The 21377-nt window shown below is 48.6% G+C and overlaps 1 protein-coding gene across 3 annotated transcripts in view; it reads left to right on the top strand.

Annotated features, from left to right (window-relative positions):
- Positions 1-21377, top strand: part of LOC144732861 (transmembrane and coiled-coil domains protein 2-like) — an 82970-nt gene that overhangs the window by 52905 nt on the left and 8688 nt on the right. For 2 of the 3 annotated variants that reach the window (XM_078614497.1, XM_078614496.1), the window contains one exon: positions 20754-21053. In XM_078614497.1, coding sequence (XP_078470623.1) covers positions 20754-21053 — 300 coding nt within the window. Of the gene's footprint in view, positions 1-7452; positions 8290-20753; positions 21054-21377 lie in introns of those variants that run through there. The other variant, XM_078614498.1, reaches the window with a different exon arrangement.

The raw sequence follows: 21377 nt of genomic DNA, 5'->3' as shown, positions 1-21377 counted from the left end.
GTGATATGAGAAAAACAAAAAAAAACGAGAAGCCCACCAACAACGAAACACCAGCCCCCCCACCCCCGCTGTGCGGCATTGCCTCATGCAATCTGAGACGTGAAGATTCTTTCTGCCCTGCCGCTGATGACCCAGAGGCCGCACATGCGCATCGGTTCCCTCCCCCGTTTTCCCAGAACGGGTCCGCGTGGCCGAGGCGTGACTCCGAGTAACCCCAGGGCCGGGCCCGTCTCAGGTTTTCCAGCCGTGCCTGCCAAACTCGCCTCTCGCGTGCTGGTGGTGGTGGTCGTGGTGGGGGTGGGGTGGGTGGGGCCTCAAGGCCATGGGCCATGGTGTACAGACAAAACAGCGCGGAGCACTTTGTCATGGACGGCGCAGGTGCATTAATGAAAGAAACTGGAATAAAATTACTACAAAAATATATAAAGTAAACTATTTTTTTTATTTTACCAGGTAAAGCCCACTGAGCTATATAGCTCTTTTCTCAAGCGACCTGGCCACAAATGATAGGCCAACGAAGTGGTTCATCATGTGGACATTTATAGCAGCCAAATACTGTAAGCGCATGTTTCTAAACGTGGCGGGAAAAACCGGAGGACCCGGAGAAAAAAAAAACACGCAATCACGGGGAGAAGATGCAAACGTCATGGTCAATCCACTGCTGGATGAAAGCCTCCCCAAGCCGCCGCTACCTCTCGCGATTCTGTGCTGTAGTTATCTGCCCAGCACCTGAGCGCAAACTTATTTTATCGCTGTCTGCTCGGCGGACGTTTTTTCTCTGGGGCACGTTCTGTTCCCTGGTTGCAACTCGGTTATTCCGTAGTTGAGTGGTGTGCGGAGAGAAGCAGAAAGAGAAGTGTTGCGAACTGCATTTGGGTTTCGGTTGAGATGTATTTGCAGACACATGTCTTGTGTTTGCACGCATATTGAGGTGGTCCCCTGTGTGAATAATAGGAAGATAACCATGTTTGTGTGAATAAGGTGAAGGTTTATTCATTCATAGCGTGTAAAGTGGTGAAATGCTTTGTAAGCACACAGGCATACTGACACATCCAGGCTGCAACTGATAAAAGTTTAACGTAACACTGACAATGTGTGTTTTATATTTTTTGGGAATTTTTCCCAAGTTTATCCCAATTGTGCTGTTGGCGTCACGTCATGAGGCAAAGAATCCATTCAGTCCCCTCGCGAAACAGTTTGGACTCTTTGTGTTAGAGAATGGCCCACAGAAGCGGATACTCCAGAGCTACTTCTGAAATAACTTCAAGTCACCTCTGGTCCAAACGGTAGGGAGCAGCACTTTCCCGCTTTATCTAAAGCATTGGAATTTCCACATTTCTATGCCATGGGCCTGTGTGACGAATTGGAGTTTAATTCTCACACGAGTATTGCGATTTGCAAAGCGCACTCTATTCTGGCACTCTGCTCATAATAAAAAAAAATGGTGTGATGTACAAGCGCATGTATAAATACATTTACAACCATCGTGATTCACATATCTTGGTACCATAAATATTTATACTGTACTCATGTTGCGTGCAGTCGGATTGTCTACCCCAATACCTGCTAATTGAAAACTTCTCACATGCCGACATAATTCAACCCTGATAGTGCTTTTAAAGTATCAAGTTGTGAATTGCTGCGTCCAACCATAAATCAGTCAATCTGCTCTGGTAGAGCCATTGCCTGAAATGTTATCCTGCAATATAATTGTCATTTGTCGTTAACGCAATGACTTATGAATCAATCACCGACAATGCGCACTATCTCATCACATCTCGGAAGCTAAGCTGATTTGACCCTGGCTAGTGCTTGCATGGGCGACTGCCAGGCATAGCTGGTGTTAAAGACTCCCCCCAGGGGGACGTGTTGGGCGGCAGAGAGCCGGTGCAGCAAAATCCATTGTTGTACTGTGCTCTGTGCTCCCTTGTCTGTGCTCCACACTTTAACCGACCCTTTGCAACCAGCGTGGTGAAGCGCAAACCTCAACGACCAGCGTGTTCCAGGGAGACCCTCATCCGGAAGTGAATTGAAACAAAGGACTGTGTGTACAGCCGTAAATGTGGCGAGTTGAAATTTGTTACTGACTAAAACCAGGCAGGGTCTGTCTGGGTCGGAAAATATTTCCGCACCCGGCACACCACATCCGGTATACCTCAGCTTTTGGCTGTCGCTGTCACCTGCAACAATAAGAAGAAAGTATTCAGTGAGAAATCTTATAACGGCTGCACTGTGTTCCTTCGAAAACCCGCAATGGATCCGAACACAGGGCAACGCACACATCTCTTGATATCAGGTCGGTTGGCCGGTCCAGGCTTATATTGAGAAGAATATGACACCGTGAACACCAGACAGCTGTCATCTTGTAGATGTAGTGCCACGTGGTAGGGCAGTGCCCCCCAATTTTGATATAGTGTGGTGAAGAGCAATGGACTTCAGACCCCCCCCCCCACTCTCTTCACTGTATGACAAATAGGTCGGGCCAAAATGGCTTAATGTTAACAGCATAAAGTCAAGCCATGGCATATTCAAATTGAAATGCGTTCATGTTTACTTGTTTAAAAACTCACATTCCTAACTAACACTTTGGCCTTGGTCCTTCTTCACAGCAGCACATAGGCCAGAGGGTTGTGTGCTGTGAGGAAGGGCCAATGCCCGTAACGTTGCCGATTGCATAGTTTGCCTTTAAAGACTACGGTGGTACCGACGAATGTGTGGAGTTTTGTTATTTGTGCTTGTGCGCCACTGCCAATGGAGTATTGCAAAATGTGTGTACTGTATGTAAAAACAGAAATGCTGAGTGGAGGAAATATGGTACCCTGTAGCCAAGTGGGTGGCCGCAGTTTGTTTCTCAGACACGGCTAACATTGGGCACCAGCCACGGTGGCTAGGAGATGTTAACTTCCTCGCCTGGTATACAGGAAGTCGTGGGTTCGATCCCGACCCTGACGTTTGGAGTGTGCGGTGTCTCTCTCCCCGTGGTCGCGCGGATCTTCATCCGGGTCCTCCGGGTTTTCCCTTCATATTTAGAAACATGCGTTTAGAGTATTTGGCTGCTATACATTTCCACACGATAAGCCCCTTCGTTGATGTATCATTTGTGACCAGGTTGCTTCTGAAAAAGAGCTATATAGCTCAGTGGGCCGTACCTGCTAAAATATATATATTTTTAATAGTTTACTTTATAACATCAGTGGCGAGGGATATCTCCCCTGCCCCCACTCCACAACGACAGAGTAATTTCGAACCTCCACTTGTAAAAGGTGTTTGCACTGTCCACCGTATTCATATCTAAGGCAGAAACGAGTTTGAATTCCAGTTCACAAGAATGAACTACTTGAGGTATATAATTTGCACATAATTCCATTACACTGCTATTCTATTGTTAGCGCACAATTCAGTGAATGTATTGTGAGCGTTGGAGTTTACTTTAATAGATTAATAGTTACCGCGTTCTGTGTCGGTGATGGCGGGTGATGTCAAAAGTAGGGGTTGATACAACTCGTCTGTTCCGTCAGTGACCAAATCACTCAGAATGCACCCGATCTCATCAAGCCTAGAGGAGTTGTACACCCCTAGCTGCCAGTGCTATTCAGTGACCTAAAATAAAATGTTTCGCTCCGGATGATCGCTACAAAGTATGACCTGTGTTTTGATTTAGTGTGCTGATCTTAAAGGTGGAGTGACTCATGCAGCCAGCTATGGCTGCAGGGTTTTGGTAGTACATGTTGTTTATGCCATTTATTGTGAAAATTCTGTCACAGTTCCTATGATTGCTTTTTCATTGCTTTCATGGCTTTATTTTGGTGATTTCGAAAAGTGTATTGGTTTAGCCATGTTTGTTTGTTGTAGTACAGAGTTAGACTGATGGCCTTAATTTAAGCTGTCTTGTGGTTGTTGTTGTTGTTGTTTGACTTGCATCCCACTGGGATTTTTGCACACAGCGTTGGTGTACGGTGTTTTTTCTGCAATATTTTGCTGTCTTTTCTTGGATTTTCTGTTTGCACTTAGTCACATATTCACTTTAAGATGTTTTCTTGTTCATGTTTTTGTTTTTTGTTTGTTGCGGTTGCACCCGATTCAAGAGCTGAATGGCTCACAGGGCTATACCTAATAAATGAACTTGAACTTGAACTTGAAGCTAAGCAGGCTTGAGCTTGCACAGTGGATGGGCGACGGCCATGCATAACTGTTGTTATAGGCTGCGTGTTGAACAGGGTCGTGCAGCAAAAGCAATCGTTTCCGTACGGTGCATGTGTTGCCGTATTTTATGGCTTTTCACCTTCACCAAGCCACACTGCACAGCATGGTAAAGTATGGTCAAGTAACTCCCTCCACGAAGCGCATGGCGTTGGGAGGGCCCCCTCAGTCAGCAGTGGATAAACAAAGGGCTGTACACGTGCATGACCATGCGTGCGTGCACTCTTTCGTGTGGTAGCTAAGTCTTTGTAGTTGTTGGTGTCGTATGGCTTTGGCAAATGTTTGGTTCCGGTTTGTAACTTTGCGTGGTCGGCGATGGAAAGCACCGACCTTGAAGAGACTGTAAGATGAAAAAAACTGATTTGCTGCTGCGTTGGCAGTTGTGCACGAGCACAAATAACCAACGAAACTCATTCGTCAAGAACACTTCGGCCTTAAAAATAAAATAAAAAGTATGTTGTATGCGACATTTTGAGCAATGGCCCTTTGTAGGAAATTAATAAAGGGCCATTTCTGGAAACGTCACCTATTATATTGTTCTTCGTTTAAGCACAATGCCCCACGAGTTTCTTTGTAGGATCTAAAAGTCGGCTCGGATTTTTCCTTTAAGCTATCAAATTTCGGCAGCTCGGGGTGAATGGGAACTGACTTCAGACCACCATAAACAGACATCGTCCGAGTTGGTCAGTTGGCAGCATTTACCCGCGTAACAAAGTTTGTCGTACGGAGCGCAGTGAAGCCTCATTTCTCGCCCCAATTAAAACGGGCAACTCCGTGGTTTATGAACACCGTCGGCTTTCGCGACCAATGTCATCCATAATAGAGGTCTTTTGGGTTAGATCGTTGAAAGTTCTGCCGCGCGTCTCGCCGATGGTCGGACCCGAGCTTTGAGGGCTGGCCGAGTGGCTGATGGCGGGAGAGAGGCAGTCGCCGAATGCGTTGGGTCTGATGTCAGGCGACGGGGTCAGGTGAGTGACTCCGTCACCTTGTCTCGACGACGGTGCCGGCCCCCGAGTTGTGTGCGTTGTTTTGGGGCAGTGGAGCAGTGGTGGTGGTGTTGTGCTCGACGAACTACGCTATGAACCCGACGATGGCTGACCATCCGAGTTCAATTCCGGTTACGGCTGATGCGAGTGGCGAGGGATGTCCATTTTCTTAGGTTTTTTCGGTAAAGTCACGTCGGTAAAAAATTTAAATTAATAAAAGTAAAATAAAATCACGACGTTTCGGAGGCAACACAAGCTTCCGTCTTCAGGTGGAACCGTCACAGCACGATAGCTGTATCAAGTGAGAGAAATTCCAAGAAAACAGTCCTCACTTGATACAGCTTGATACAGCTATCGTGCTGTGACGATTGTGACGATGCTGTGACGGTTCCACCTGAAGACGGAAGCTTGTGTTGCCTCCGAAACGTCGTGATTTTATTTTATTTTTATTTTACTTTTATTAATTTTAATTTTTCACCTACGTGAATTTACCGAAAAAACCTAAGAATATGAATCCTTGCAGTCACGAACGCTTCAAATCTAGAGGGATGTCCAATCGGAACTGGTCTTGGTCCCCTGCACCCAACACTCCCTCCCACGCACCACTTCACCAAACCACACTTACCAGCATGGTGAAGTATGATTAAGCAACTCCCCATCAAAATCTTAATTTATCTTGGAGGATACTTTTTGCTTCTTTCGGTAAAGTCACGTAGGTGAAAAATAAAAAATAAGATTAAGAAAAATAAAAATACTAGTTGTAATTTTCACACCTGATGATGAGTGCTTGTGTTGCAATCGAAACATCGTGATTTTATTTAGTTATTTCAATTTTTGTATTCTTATTTATTTTATTTTTTCACCTACGTGACTTTACCGAAAGAACCAACGAGTATGGATCATTGCGGTCACGAAAACTTCAAATCTAGAATCATCTTGGAGGAATCCGACGAGCGATAAAGCGTTTTTTTTTTACCCCCCATACATGTCCCGTAATCGCGTCCACGCAACGTGGGGAGTGTGACCTCCATCCAGCAGTGGATTGACACAGTTCAGTGCATTCCTATTTCGGAGAACAGTTGCGTGTCCGCCAATCGTTGAAAGACGCACCCTCCTCCACGTGCCTCTGAAACGCTTTGGCGACATAACCTGGCGTCAACATTTTGGCGAACTCGAGTGGCGGGCGTCAGCCTCGAAGTTTTCTCGCGACGCGTCGGTGGCTCTGAAGTGACCCTCGCGACGGTGACAACAAGGGGGGTAGGGGAGCCTTACGATGTCATCACTGCCGGATTATACACTGGTCAACAAAAAAAAAATTCTGGCCTGGAATTTTGCAGCTGTTCTAGACTAATTTCAGGGTGCTGATTCCAAATCTGATCTCGGATTTGCTCTATCGCATCTCATTTTTATGCTATCGGCATACCCCATTTTCATTGATTTTACCCGAAATTAACTCTGTCACTTATGATTGCAAGTTGTTGCGAGTCAGTGACTGCTTTAGTGCTAAAGTATGGTGCTGTATTTTTAGGATAGTGTGTTTATAATATCATTTTATGTAGATATCCACATTTATTTAAAATCATTCTTCTGCAGTTTTTATTGAAAATGCAATATTTGATATCTCAAAAACCTGATGTGATAGACAAAAACTGATGCCAGATTTGGAATCAGCACTCCAAAATTACCTTAGAACCGTTGGAATACCTTATGCCAGAACAAGTGTGTTGACCAGTGTTATCCCAGTAGCACAAGTAGCTACACAAGCTACGGGCCCCGCACTTTCAAGGGCCCCGGGCTAAACGCTTTCAAGCTATCCATTCCGGTTCAGTGATTCTGCACTTGCTCTTCAACTTTTATGAACGACCGCGTGTTTAAGGTTAGCGATTTGTCGTATTATCTGACCGTATTGCAAATGAAAAAATACAAGTAAAAATGTATTTTAATATTTACGTATCTTTTTTAAATGTAGAGTCCCTTTATAACAACATATGCTACAGGCCCCGCACTAGGTTAAATCCGGCACTGGATATCATGTCATCACTCTACAGGCGTTTGTTCTTACAGGAGTTTGTTCTACGACAAACCACCACCATCAGAAGAAGGAGGTTTTAAACAAAAATTATATTAAATATTAACACGACTCATCCGCAGGCAGGGAGGGAGGGGAGGGAGGAGAGGGAGGGAGGGGATTGACCCGCCCCGCGCCTCCTATCTCCTCCCCCCTCGTACACAGCCGGCTCGGGGAGATGAAGCCGACAGCCCCGGCAGTCAGATCTGGGACGGAGGGGAGCCCGCACGGCTGCCTCTCTCTCTCTGTGCAACGTCGCTCGTTAACTCTCATAGAGCAGCCGCGAAGAATAGCGGCCGCGTCGGCGTTGTGTGCAAGCCCGCGCTGTGGTTAACATAGCGCGGCATAGGGAGAGGGGGGGATTGTGAGAGGTGGTGGAGCGAGCGAGAGAGAGAGGCTCAGTCAAAGTTGGCCTTCAACTTTGGAGCGCGCGGCGGCGTTGGGGTGTACGGACTTACTGTACGGGAGGTCACTTTGTATTAGTCGAGCATCATCAAGCACGAGTGTGTTGTCCCCATCTCCTCCGAGGATTATAGCACGGTTGGCTAGCTACGTACGGTGCGAAAGAAGTTCAACACGGTGCAAGCATTCTGGTAGTTGGTGAAAGTGCTGTAGTTTTCATTGGAACATAAGTAGCAGCAGGAGGACCGTCAACATTGGGTCGACAATCAGCGGCAGTACAATTCCATATTTTTGAAAGCCGCTGTGTCATCATCAGCAGTAGCAGCAGCAGCACAGTCGTCGGCAGTACCGTCATCAGCAGCAGTATTTATAGTAGCAGTATCACAAGCAGCATCGGCATACGTTACCGTCGGCTTGCCACCCCAACGTGGGCTTTAAACCGCTTGTAAGCGACTCGAGTGCAAGGCCAGGCAGTGTTCTTACGTTACAGGCTACGTCAGCGATACGGCGTTTACTCTACAGTACATATAGACTGTATTGAAAGCGCGTGCTGCCGAGTGGACATGCCGGGCCGCCTTCGCCATGGTCATGCACTGGAAGAAACGTCGCGAGTCGAAGCAGGAAGACTCCTCGGTGAGTTTGCGTCGGCGCTGGGAGAGACAAAGGCGGCCGGGCGTGGCGCTGCTGTTCACACCAACCCCTCCCCCTCGTGCGCCTTAATGGGTGCTCGCTAACAGTGCAGTGCTTGCCCGAGCAGTTTGCTCAAGGCTGATACAGAGGGGGTGGTGAGTTGGGGGGGGGTCCTTTGTGACTGCGCGTGGCACCGTGTTGTGTGTGGCACTTTGTACTCGGTGCTCGCTAACAGCACTTGCCCCCAACATGTTAAGGCTATACGGGGGAGCTTTACCTTTGTAACGTGTATCTGTGCGCATGTTTGTGGTAGTTGTGTGTTACTGAGGCGCTCGCTAACAGCACTTGCCCCAACATGTTAAGGCTATACGGGGGATCTTTACCTTTGTAACGTGTATCTGTGCGTATGTTTGTGCTAGTTGTGTTGCTGTGAGGTGCTCGCTAACAGCACTTGCCCACAAACATGTTAAGGCTATACGGGGGAGCTTTACCTTTGTAACGTGTATCAGTGCGCATGTTTATGCTAGTTGTGTGTTACTGTGAGGCGCTCGCTAACAGCACTTGCCCCAACATGTTAAGGCTATACGGGGGATCTTTACCTTTGTAACGTGTATCTGTGCGTATGTTTGTGCTAGTTGCGTTGCTGTGAGGTGCTCGCTAACAGCACTTGCCCACAAACATGTTAAGGCTATACGGGGGAGCTTTACCTTTGTAACGTGTATCAGTGCGCATGTTTATGCTAGTTGTGTGTTACTGTGAGGCGCTCGCTAACAGCACTTGCCCCAACATGTTAAGGCTATACGGGGGATCTTTACCTTTGTAACGTGTATCAGTGCGCATGTTTGTGCTAGTTGTGTGTTGCTGTTAGGCGCTCGCTAACAGCACTTGCCCCCAACATGTTAAGGCTATACGGGGGAGCTTTACCTTTGTAACGTGTATCGGTGCGTATGTTTGTGGTAGTTGTGTGTTGCTGTTAGGTGCTCGCTAACAGCACTTGCCCCCAACATGTTAAGGCTATCCGGGGGATCTTTACCTTTCTAACGTGTATCTGTGCGCATGTTTGTGGTAGTTGTGCGTTGCTGTTAGGTGCTCGCTAACATCACTTGCCCCCAACATGTTAAGGCTCTACGGGGGATCTTTACCTTTGTAACGTGTATCTGTGCGTATGTTTGTGGTAGTTGTGTGTTGCTGTGAGGTGCTCGCTAACAGCACTTGCCCCAAACAGTCCGTTCAGGTGAGACGACAGAGAGAGGAACCCTTTGTCTCTCTGATGGGTAGGGCGTAATGGGGCACCGCTTCGGGCACTTCACTACGAACCCGGTAACTCGAGTTCGATCCCTCGCCCTAAGGTGACATCTCTGTGACAAGTTGTATCTGAACCTGTCACAGTGTCCTTTCCCTGTGGGTTGACGGAGCCTTAAAAGAAAACCGCGTTGCGGTGCTGTGTTGGGGGTGGGGGGAGACGGGATGGTAGCCGGGCGTGTTGACTCCGTGGTGCTGCTACACGTCATACCGCCACTCGCCACATGTGCTGTCGTGTCTGCCGTAATAGTATATACCTGTCAACCCCTTATCAGTGCCTTCCTTATTACATACCAATTCAGACCTTATTGGTCACCCCGTGCCTTTATAAATCTCAATGTTCATCCTACAAAGTTCCTTAACAAGAGAGAAACACAAACAAATAGACAAAAACTTTTTTTTGCCCGTATTGAAACGGCGGTACGCAGTAATGGCCCTGAAATCTAAATTTCCCTGAAATCTAAATTTCCCTGTACAAGAATACGGGTAAGTCGTATGGGTTGACAGGTTTTTGCCAACAATACCTGTCCCTTTCGTTTGTTTGTTCTCAATCTGGACCAACGGGTCCTTAATCCGAACAGGGATCATTGGTATTGATAGGGATAATTTTAGTTCTTGAATGAGGAGAGGGCCTTTTAGTTTTGAAGTGCCAGGGGTTCTTGGTTACAACAGCCGTTGCCAGTTTGAACAGGCGTCCTCACTCTAAAACATGGGCCGCTTGGCCTGCAAGGGGGGTCCTCGAGTGAAGATTATGGTGGGAGGCTTAGGCTAACACAGCGAGTGGCTTAACTCCTAACAGTGAAACACGGTGGGGGGGGAGTCGGAGTGAAGGGCGTGGATTGCGCAGGGTCGCTCCTTCAGCAAGGCTTGGTGACTTACAGCAGCACCTACCTAACAAAGAAGGACAAAGACTCCCCTCCCACCCCGTAGTGCCTTAACAGACTGTTGGGAAAAGTGCTGTTAGCGAGCACCTATGAAGGCCAGAACGGTACACGAGGGGGTCGGTGGTCAGCACCACGCCCGGCCGTGTTTGTCTCCCCAGTGGCGATGTTTACACACCATACCAGGTACTCATTTGAGACTGAGGCTTGGGGAGGCCCAGGACCGGCTCGGATAATCGTTACTGGTGTTGGCCGTGAGCGGGAATCTAACTCGGGGGGGAGGGCGGGTTTGTAACGCTGTGCGCTAACTGCTACACGACCGCTCCCCACTTCCTAACAGTGAGTGCACACACTGGCACAATAGCAACAGTGCCTCCTCATCCTGTGGACTCTGGCCATAAGAGCAGTGATCCCGTCATGCCTCGCAAGTGAAGTGACATCACCACACCGCGCGTGTAATCCATTGTCCACCAACAGCTCAGGAAGAGTCGTAAAAATTGATGCCATTTTATCTCAGACGGCAGCATAGGAACACGGGACGGTTGCACCGTAGAATGGGTTATCAGTGCACTATAGCCCCTAGGCAATGCCAAACTGTCCCTACAGTGATCCGAGAGGGCTTGTCCACATGAATCCCCAGAGGTACGAGGCAGTAGCCTTGTTAGGCAATAATTCCTGGACCGCGCTGGTGAGTCCCAAAAACAGTGAAACTGGTATTGTGCAATGGTCCCGCTGGTCTGCTGCTGTCAACATTAAAATAGCCTCAATTTTGACAACTCCTGAGTTTGCGGTGTGTGTGCATTATACACGCAGTGTGGTCATGTGACATGATGAGCCAGGCATGATGGGGAGGACCGATGCCATGGTCGAACACCACTTGCTGTCAAGAAATCATCTCTGTGTATGCACTGTATTGTTACACTCGTATGTTTCCAGCCCACGCTCACTTTTCGGTCTGATAAGTCCCCTCGTCGTCGTTTGCAGAAAGTGTTTACGATGTGGTTTGATGTGGACTTTGTTAACAGGACAGTGGGGGGGGGGAAATCGCACTAGACTGCTCAGTGATTTAACTCGATAAAGTGACCCAACACCCCCGCCCGTGCCTCGAACCTAATGGGAAAATTCCAAAGCGGAGTAACTTGAGAATGAACATAGCGCAATGTAAACAGCAGTCAGCTGTTGGGCTTCAGTCCGTCCACAGACTGCGCTGTGAATGTTCTTGGGCTGCGTGTGTACGATTGGTATGTGCCTGGTGAACGGATCCACTCAGAGGTTTTCACAACACAGTGCTGGTTCACAGCTGAACTCACTGCACTTGAAACCCCCGTTTAATCACCATAGCCAGTTGAAACCTGGATTCGAACCCAGGGTCTCTCAGTGGTTGGTGGCTCATTGTCTGTGACCTGGCATCAACTTGACCTGGCATCAACTTAACCTGAGACGCTCACCCAGCCTCGCTGTTGAGATGTTGGGGTTGGATCTCGATATCAGCTGCATGCAATTAAACCGGTTACTCACATGTTGCAAGTTAAACTAAAAACTAATTTTTATTTTTTTTATTTTACCAGGTAAGGCCCACTCAGATCTATAGCTCTTTTTCAAAAGTGACCTGGCCACAAACGAGAGCCCGATGAAGTGTGTTATTGTGTGGAAATGTCTAGTTGCCCAATACTCGAAATGCATGTTTCTAAATGTGGAGGTAAAAATCGGAGGACCCAGAGAAAAATTCCGCGACCAGGGGGAGAGAGACACGCAAAATCCAAATATACAGCAGCGTCAGGGTCGCGATCAAACCCCCGACCTCCGGTATTCCAGGTGAGGGAGTTAACATCTTGCCACCAAGTTGCTGGTCTCAGCTCGGTCACCAATAAACTGCAGAAATGAACCGTTGTTAAAGGTGGCTTGGTTCAACTGTTATTACCACCGATGTGGCGATGCCCGTGGCGGGAAATCGAACTAAAAAAACGCCGGGTTCACAGTGCAGTTTGCTAACCCACGGCTCCATCCCTGCCGATAAGATAATAATACACAGCCCTTTCTCGGTCAACTGTTGGATGGAGGCCTTCACGTGCAGTGTCGGTAGTCGTGGTGGTTAATTTGCCAGTGTTTCACTCATTGCGGGTTGGTGAAGGTGGGGGGCGGGGGGGCAATATCGAGGTGGGGGCCTTAAAAAATACAGTACCACGATGGATTTTGCCAATTTCTTTTTCGCATCTGTGAACTAAAACGCTTCATAGCTCATCGGATTTCTCTGGGATAAATAAAGATTCTGATTTAACACTGGATGTAAGTTCACGTGCGGTGTTTACCTGGAACCTGAGACTGTTTATTGGGTGACTAGGTGACGTGATGTTGTCTGGGAGCTGCTTTAAAGGGGCAGACTTTTGAGGAGTCGGGGGGGGGGGCTTTGTCCTGGCTCACCATTTATGGGGGGGGTGGGTTACCTGCCTGGCCTCAGGTGCACACACGGTCTGCAGACACTCTACTACATTCATACAATTCCTCTCTTAAGCCCCCTTTCACATGCAAGGTGGTTCTGTTAAACCAAAACAAAGCAATGTCCGCTTACATCATCACTGTCGTTGACAGCTCTGCAAATAAGCTGAGCGTTTGACACTGCAACTCTCTTAAGGCTCAGGTGTGACATTGAAGTTTAACGTGTAACGATTGAATGAGATTGCACGACTGAAAAAAAATAAAACAAAAAACCCACTCCCAACTGCTATTAGAATCAGAATCGCTATTTCGACTGGACGAATCCGATGAGCTATGAAGCTCTTTTTCACAGATGTCCAGTATGGCCGGGAAGGGAACTCGGGTTGCCGAGTTAATCGCCCAGTGCGCTAACCATTGCACCATCGCTCTCCACCCTTCGACAAGACAACAGTTGCTTTTTTTACAGATTGTGCCATTACGTTTTGCCATTAAAAGGGTAAATTCTCCCACTGCATTCTAAGAATCCTTGAAATGCTGAGCGGCGTGCGTGTGGCAGTCGCTCTGATGCCGAGCATGGCCCCCAACCAACACTCCTCCTCCGGCCGTAGAGTGCAGCGCAAAGCCGATGCTCGGGGCATGCTAGAGTGGGCCCTACACCACCAAATGTCCCTTTGCCCCCCCCACCACCCACCAAAGTTCAATCTCCTTTGCGGGATATCACTGTTACGGTAAAAAAAAATTGTTATTTTAAATAAATACAAATATTTTACCAGGTAAGGCCCAGTGATCTATGAAGCTCCTTTTCAGAAGCGACCTGGCCGCAGATGATAGCTCAACGAAGTGGCTTATGTTCTCTTCACGCATGTTTCTAAATGTGGAGGTGAAAACCGGAGCACCCGGAGAAAAATCCACACGACCACGGGGAGAGAGACATGCAAACTCGAATTATACAGGCGTCGGGGTTGGGGTCGGGGTTGGGATCGATCCCACGACCTCCTGTATACCAATTGAGGTATTTAACATCTCCTTGCCACCATGGCGCCGCCTTCAACAGCTCTGCTGGAGCCCGGCCTGGTTTAGCGGCCTGTAAAATGTTACAAGCCGGGATAGCCATTCCATTAAAGGAGTCTACATTTTGTTAGGGTATTCGACCGATGTGTTTCTTAATACTCCTTAATATGTGGGCGGAAATGGCCAAATGCACACGAACGCTTTCGCATTGGCATGTGGAAGCTTACACCCACGCGCATGATTACCAGTGACGCTGGTGCTCAGAATAACATTAAGTTGAGTAAAATAACAACCTAAAAACACATTTTAAAAAGTATATCGTTGCCAATCTTGCCCCAAAAATGCAGATTGGGTCACTGCATTGCTCAGCAGTGTGGTAAGTCTGATCGTGATCGGTTTGTGCGATATTTTTTTTATCCTTATAATTTGCAGGAAAAAAAATAAGTTTTTCGCAGACAGACGTAATATTCTCCAGACGACAATATGCGGTGCGCTTTTGGCGCCTTTAGAGACACCCCTGCAATTGAAAACTCGACTTAACTATTAACACCTCCAGCCAGCCACTCTTACTACTGGGAACACAGTAGACGTTTTGAGTTCGCGTTTTTATTGAGTTTGCGGCAGAGTTCGCGGGGGGGGGGGGCAGCAGCGCACGGTTTTGACGGCGGAGCGAGTCGAGCGATTGAAGAATGTGGATGCCGAGCGTTGTATTTGTCATCGGCAGGGCTGAGCCGCGGTTCTTGCCAAACCGGTGAAATGTTCCCGTTAACCCTTCGCCGCTTTCTCAACTCCCCTCCAAGTTTCTCTTTTTCTCACGAGGGCGCTCCCTTAACGTTGTTGCGCCATCTCGACGGGCTTGCGCCCCGTCATAAATAAATAAACTCGTTTACGCCGACTCCTCTAACTCCCATCCCCGCTTGCCTTGCTCTCCAAAGAATCAAATGTTACCGCTGCGCTTGCCTGTTATTATGGCGTTGTTGTTTTTGTTCTCGTGTAAATATTTTACGGGTTTTTTTCTTTTACTGCGCTTATTCGGCATGGAACGCTGAGCCTGCCTTGCAAGTCGACGATTTCTTTTGATTAATGGTCACGATTCGCAGCCTCATGGAGGTCATTCTAGCACCGCGAGTGGCTGGAGGTATTTGGTGAACCAATTACATCCGAACGATACGAATTGAGTCATGGTTAAATGTGTGTATCCTGAGCAAAATAATTTATTTAAATCAATGCATCATAACGAGAGACATTAACCTTGTCTATATACATCCAGCAACCTTTATCGAGGTTATTTTGAGTTAGATCGCGTAAATATATAAATGCATCGTTAAACCCGCCACCATCCGACACAGCCAACTAGTAAGCGTTGTCACGTAAACAGAACGTGGCCAATTCGTCACCAGTACAACACTAACCGGTTGTGTGTTGGAGAGCCAAGCCACAACATTTACAATCCGAGTACAACGTTTCGCCAGTAATTACAACCAGCTTCATCAGGCAACAGCCAGATTTGTTTAACGGTTTAACGACACATTTATATTTACGCTATCTAACCCAAGTAACATATATTATGGATGATATTGGTCGCGAAAGCCTACGTGTTAAACTGATCCAGCCACCTGTCAACCCATCCCCGGTGCGTGTCTGCGTATGCCAGAGGCTAAGTGGGTTTTTTCGTGTATAAAGAGGCCACATTGTAGCTTTCTCCCAAGGCTGCATGGTCTGCCATGTTGACGCAAGACTTGGATAGCATTGTGGGGTGTATCGCCTGTCATGCCCTATGGCCCAGATTCCATTATTCATCTTGGCAAGCATCGTTTGATATTTAGTTTCAGGTCGTGCTCATTTATTTTGGTCGATGGGGATTTTCATCGACTGGAGAGAGCGTGGCTTGTCCCGAGCCTCTTCCACCGGTTTGGAGATTTTCGCCGAGCGACGCCGTGCGACACAGAGATTTCCACGCTAAATTGTCACCTGTTAGAAACGCAGGTTCACTACGATGTCCCCCAAAAGTGCCTCTGCTGCAAGGCAGGGAAGCCTCGAGTGATGATGGGGTGAAGTGATGTAACTTCCTGTGATGCCACCTTGATTGAATGAGTAAACGGATAATGATTCACCCCCCCTCCTCCTACCCGGCGATCTTAGGAATTCTCATGACTGGGTCACGATTTCCTGTTGTTTCTGTCTCGTTTGTATTGTTTATTAAAATGTTCTGTCTTTTTTGTGTGATTAACATCAATCTTCTTTCGCACTAATGGATTTCTCTTGCAAAACTGACTCTTAGTGTGAGTTAATTCTCACCTGGTTGAGCAATGACAGTCATCACGAGGATGATAGTCATGGCAATTAAAATTATTATCACAATGTAAGGGATCGGTTCGTAGACTTTGAGACTAAATGTGCCTAAGAATTTTATTTCAACGGATGCAATTTTAACGCAGTGACAGCGACGGAACAGCTGTCTTGGTCACAATCAACTCTATTGTACGAGTGTCTGACTAGCGTGGTGAAGGGGCTGTCGGGATTGGTGGCACAGAGGGGTTGGCTAGAGGGGGATGTGGTTTTTGGGGGGGCCGGTGAGTGACAGGCGAAAGGGGACGTTTCGGCTTCAACTGCTTTGCGAGCCAGGAAGCGAACGCTGCTGGCCGCATGCCGCGCGCGCGTGCGTGCGTCTGCCCTTGTGTGCGTGTAACCTCCGTGTGTCACTGCGTGATAGTGGCATGACAGGCGGGGGTGGTGGCGACAGCGGCGGCGGGAGTGACGTGTGCGAGGGACGCGATGCGTTGCGAGTGGTCTTTGTGCTCGCTGGGGTGGTGTCCGTACGTCAGCGGTGTCTTTCACGGCCGTTGGAATAATTTTGGCGGTGGTAATTGTGAGTCTGGATGACGGACACGGATATATTGCATGATGTAGGTTTTTCTTGTTTAATGTTTCTTACCCGGGAAAGTCTCGCCGAGTCTCAAGACTCGTCTTCAAGAGGGCTGCGATATGTTGGAATGTTTGGCCAATTTCCCTATTGGAGTGCCTGGTGGATACAAACCCATAGCAGTGGAGAACACTCGCGTAGCACACAGATGTCTTTGTCAGAGATATATCCTCCAAGGCACAATTGTGCCTTTTGCTCACATGTCTAACAAGTGTGCCGTTCTGCAGAAGAAAAAACAACTTGTGCCATTTGTTAATAAAAACAAAATTGGTGACTCATCCCTCCTCAGGGTGGCCTCTTGACTGACTCATCCACTCTCTCTCTGTTAGTATAACGATTCATAAACGTTATTCAACACGTTTTAAAATATATATAATTCTCTCACTGAATGGACCACAAGCAAGTTGTTGCACATTTCTCTGGGTACATCTACGCACGGGGTGGGAGAGGTGGTTTTTGTAGGAACCTGGCCACCTGAGTTTGAAGGTTCGGCGAACAAGTGGGCAGCAGTGTTTGAATCGGTTCTGGGTGCCCGCTTCACCAGCCCGCACTGACCACCATGGTGAAGTGTGGTCAAACAAGCCCCTTGTGACTGACACATTATGGGGTGGGGTGCTTCTTCCAGCATGAGACTCACAAAAAGGCTGTTGTACATTTAATACATGTGTGTGATTACATATGGCACCGTCGTCAACAACCATGGTCAATACACTGCTGGACAAAACGCCTCCCCAAGCCAACGCCATCTCTTACGATCCAGCAATGTAATAATCCATTAGCACCTCCACTCCATCTCTCCCGGTGGACGTCCTACCCAGCCACGTTCCATTCCTTGGCCGATTACGTACACAGTGTGTGTACACGAGTATACACTGCGTGCACACTGTACACACACAGGTACACGCACAAAATACACGCGCCATTTGGGATTTTACAAAGCGTATAAATGTGACCGCATCCCATGGCGGACGTGCGTAATGATGTGAAGGGCCCTCGTTAGCGAGTGAGTGATCGGCAAAGCGAAGGCTTGGAGAGCGGCAATGCCAGGTGCCCGTGGTGGCGCAGCGAGCCAGTGCCAAAGGCCCGTGTTCTTCTCGCGCCATTCCTTGCCGCCCCCTTCTCCGCCGACGCAGCCACTCAGATTCGCACCCTAAATTTGGCGATGGCGGCGTTGGCGTCCCGAGGGCGGTCCGGGCACGGTCGATACGATCCCTACCGCTGGTTGGAGCCTTTTGTGTCGGGGTCGGTGAGGCGAGCCAGCGGAATGGCTTCAAGAGTAGTCTGGTGAATATATGACGCGTGTTGCCAGCGAATGATCGGAGTGGACAGTGGCTTGCTATGTGGTCCATGGCTTGAGTTATTATAATAACAATTCCATTCATATAGCGCTTTTCATCAAGGATCTCAAGGCGCTGTTATAGATTGCCATGGAATTCCCACGGAGATTCCTTTAGAGATGCAATGACTCGCATGGATACCCCCATATACTTAAATGTACACTTCATTCGTATGGTGGGGAGTTGATCGGCACGATGCTCGTATCTTGAAATGCTGCTGCTGACTCGATCGTAGGCAGCAGTGGCATTACAATTTTGGGTCACAGTTGAAGATTGGTGGGCTACCCTTTAATTGTCCACTGTATAGGAGGGAGATGGCCACATCTGTCCTGGCATGTTTCAGACTGATGCGGTTCAGTATAAACCATTGTCTGACATGGGTTGAATGTTCATCCTCGTCTTTCCTCCACGAAATCAAAACCGGCCACGTCCTTTCGGCGCTGTTGGGAGGCGCGCTGTAAAACGCTCAGCAGCGCTAGAGGAGTGTTGGATTTCATCAGGGGCTACGTGCAGGCGGGAGCTTTTTTCTGTTTCGACATCAATCCCGTCACTGGCCGATTCTCACGCGTTTTGCCGCGGCTGCACAAGCGAATTGGGCAACAAATTAATAAATAAACGGCTTTATTCTTCCTTTTTTTTGGGCAACAGCAAATTAATGGGGAAATATGAAAGAACGGTCAGAGGGGCAAGCGGGTCAAGTGAGCGTTACATAAAAAAAACGAAAATATGGCAAAGGCCAATCAGGCGTTTTTTGGCCGCCCGTCATTGTTTATGCTACAATTCCGTCTGTCCGGCTGCTCCCGCCGTGCTGCGGTTTCACGGGGCCGATATCGCGGACAGGGATCGTGTTTACACGCGGCGTGCAGCAGCGGCTAATCGAGTCAAAACGGAGAACAGGCGCCGCTTGGCCGAGCGACCGACCGACCGAGTGCCCGACCGTCTGGTGGCATTGCTCGCTCGCCCGCCCACCCGCCTATCCACCAGCCTGCTCATTGGTTTTAAAACATTTTGTTTTTCGGTAGCGAAGGGAGTGGTTTTGTGGGCGGCTTGTTTGTCGTCAATGGCGTGTGAGTGCGTGGGTACTGAGCAGTGTGGGGAGTCGTGGGTGTTGGTGGTTAGCCCACTGGGATAAAATAACGGTGGCCCCGGCTAACGTCGGTGTAACGTCGGTGTTGAGTGATGTTAGAGCCCGGTGCCGGGTCTGCCCTTGATAGGCTCGGACGGTGGGCATGGGTCAAGTCACACCAATCCGTTGTGTGCCCTGCCTGCCTTAATCGGTGCTTGCTTACAACCATGGCCTAAACAGTCTGTATTGCTATACAGGGTTTGGTAAGCATGCATGTAACGATGGCTCTATGCACCAATGTAAATTCCATTCTTAAGCTCTATGATGCACGTGTCAAGTCGGGTGTGCGAATCGATTATTTACAGTTCCTGCAATGAATTTGCAAATGGTATGATGATGTTGCGTGGAGGCTAATAAGGCAAGCATAACTGTATAAGCGAAATCAAGATTACCGGAGCTAGAGTGAGAACGGAGATGGCAAAATTAATCTATTGTTGATGAAATCGCAATGAATAGAATCACAAGTAGGAAGAGTCGAATTTTTGTAGAGGAAATGGGTTAGTGCCGCATTGGCCCACCAACCCAAACTTCATTGCTTTTATCACAAATCCTCACTTGTAAAATGGTGTCCGATTCTGACGTATATATGTTGAACGTCTTTCGCGCTGTACGTAGCCAACCGTGCTAATCGGAGGTGGGATGCCAGCACCATCGTCACCTCGCCAAGTCTGATGATTCCTCCTATGATGATTGGCTGTTGTGACGACGTGTCTGTGCGGAAACAAACGTACGCCTGCGGAAAGGCAGACGGGCGGGGGTCGGTGTTTGGGCCAATACTCACCGCAGCAACCCGCCATGTGCACTTAAGTGATTCCTAATCGGTTGCTGAAGAAGTTCCCAGCACGTGGAACAAAACGTTGGACATCGTCCATAATAGAGGTTTTTGGGTTTTGGGAATTAAAACCGACACGACCCTAAAACGTCGCAGAGCTATTAATCAGTCTCTTTTGCCACTTGTATTACTCTGTGAGAGCCCAATCGAATGACAATATCCCAATGGCAAAGGAGATGCGTGGTAAATACCGTGGCCAAGTCAAGGTCGAGAGGTCATCAGCATTTAAAAATGAGGTCACAAATATTTTTTTTACAAATTACATAATTTGCGTAGTTTATTCGTCACACTATCGCTGCTGTTGCCACCCCGCGTCTCTTATCACTTATTTCCTTTTGCTAAATCCCAAAACTGTAGCAAAGTTCGACTCCCAGGCCCTCCGAGAGCCGCCCTTGCAGGATTCCACCACGCGCAGTGTAGCTACGAAGGATTGCAGCAACGGCGAGAGTGCATCACATTCGCGGGTGCTCACTATCATTAACAACAGCGCTTCTCTTAACCGTCTACCCGGCTAACAATGGTGCCCTTGGTGTGCGTGTGTGTGTGTGTTTGCGTGTGTGTATGTGTCTGCGTGTGTGTGTGTGTCTGCGTGTGTGTGCGTGTGCGTCCACCCTTGTAGTTTGATCGTCCGGACGGTTCCGTCCTGGTTCCTCCCTGCAACCTGGGCCCCGGCTATGGAAGCTCGGAGAGCAACATCAGCCTGGACGGCGTGGCCGATGCCGGCGGGCTCGTTATCATCAGCGGCGGCGGCGGCGGGATTGGGATTGCGGGGGGGCTGGCGAGCGGCCCCGGCGGATCGCCAGACCCCCAGCGAACCAGGGCGGCCATCGAGCACCTGTCGCAGAAGATCCTCAAGACCACGGAGCAGATCAAGGTGGAGCAGGCGGCGCGCGACGAGAACGTCGCCGAGTATCTAAAGGTGACGCGCGCACGACGTTCTGACTATAATTTGGGGGGGGGGGGGGGGCCGCGGGGTGAGGGAGTTTTTTGGGAGGTAGTCGATTGGGGGTTCGTCATGGCCCCTGCCGAAGCGTTCAGCTGGTCACTGCCAATGAGGATTCTGGGTTTGAGTGGATTTTAACCATCCCAACCGTGAGTTGATGGTCTCAGCCTGGTCACCAATGACTTACGTTGAGACCACAAGACTCGCACATGAGGATGCATCAAGCGCCAAATAATATGGTTCTATAAAAGTCATATGTTTGTTAACCAGTGATGATGGGACATGGCTCTGGTTTAGAAG

The sequence above is a fragment of the Lampetra planeri genome, chromosome 44 (genome assembly GCF_965212315.1).
Source record: "Lampetra planeri chromosome 44, kcLamPlan1.2.h2, whole genome shotgun sequence".
NCBI classification, from domain to species: domain Eukaryota; kingdom Metazoa; phylum Chordata; class Hyperoartia; order Petromyzontiformes; family Petromyzontidae; genus Lampetra; species Lampetra planeri.
This window is presented reverse-complemented; position numbering and strand designations above follow the sequence as displayed.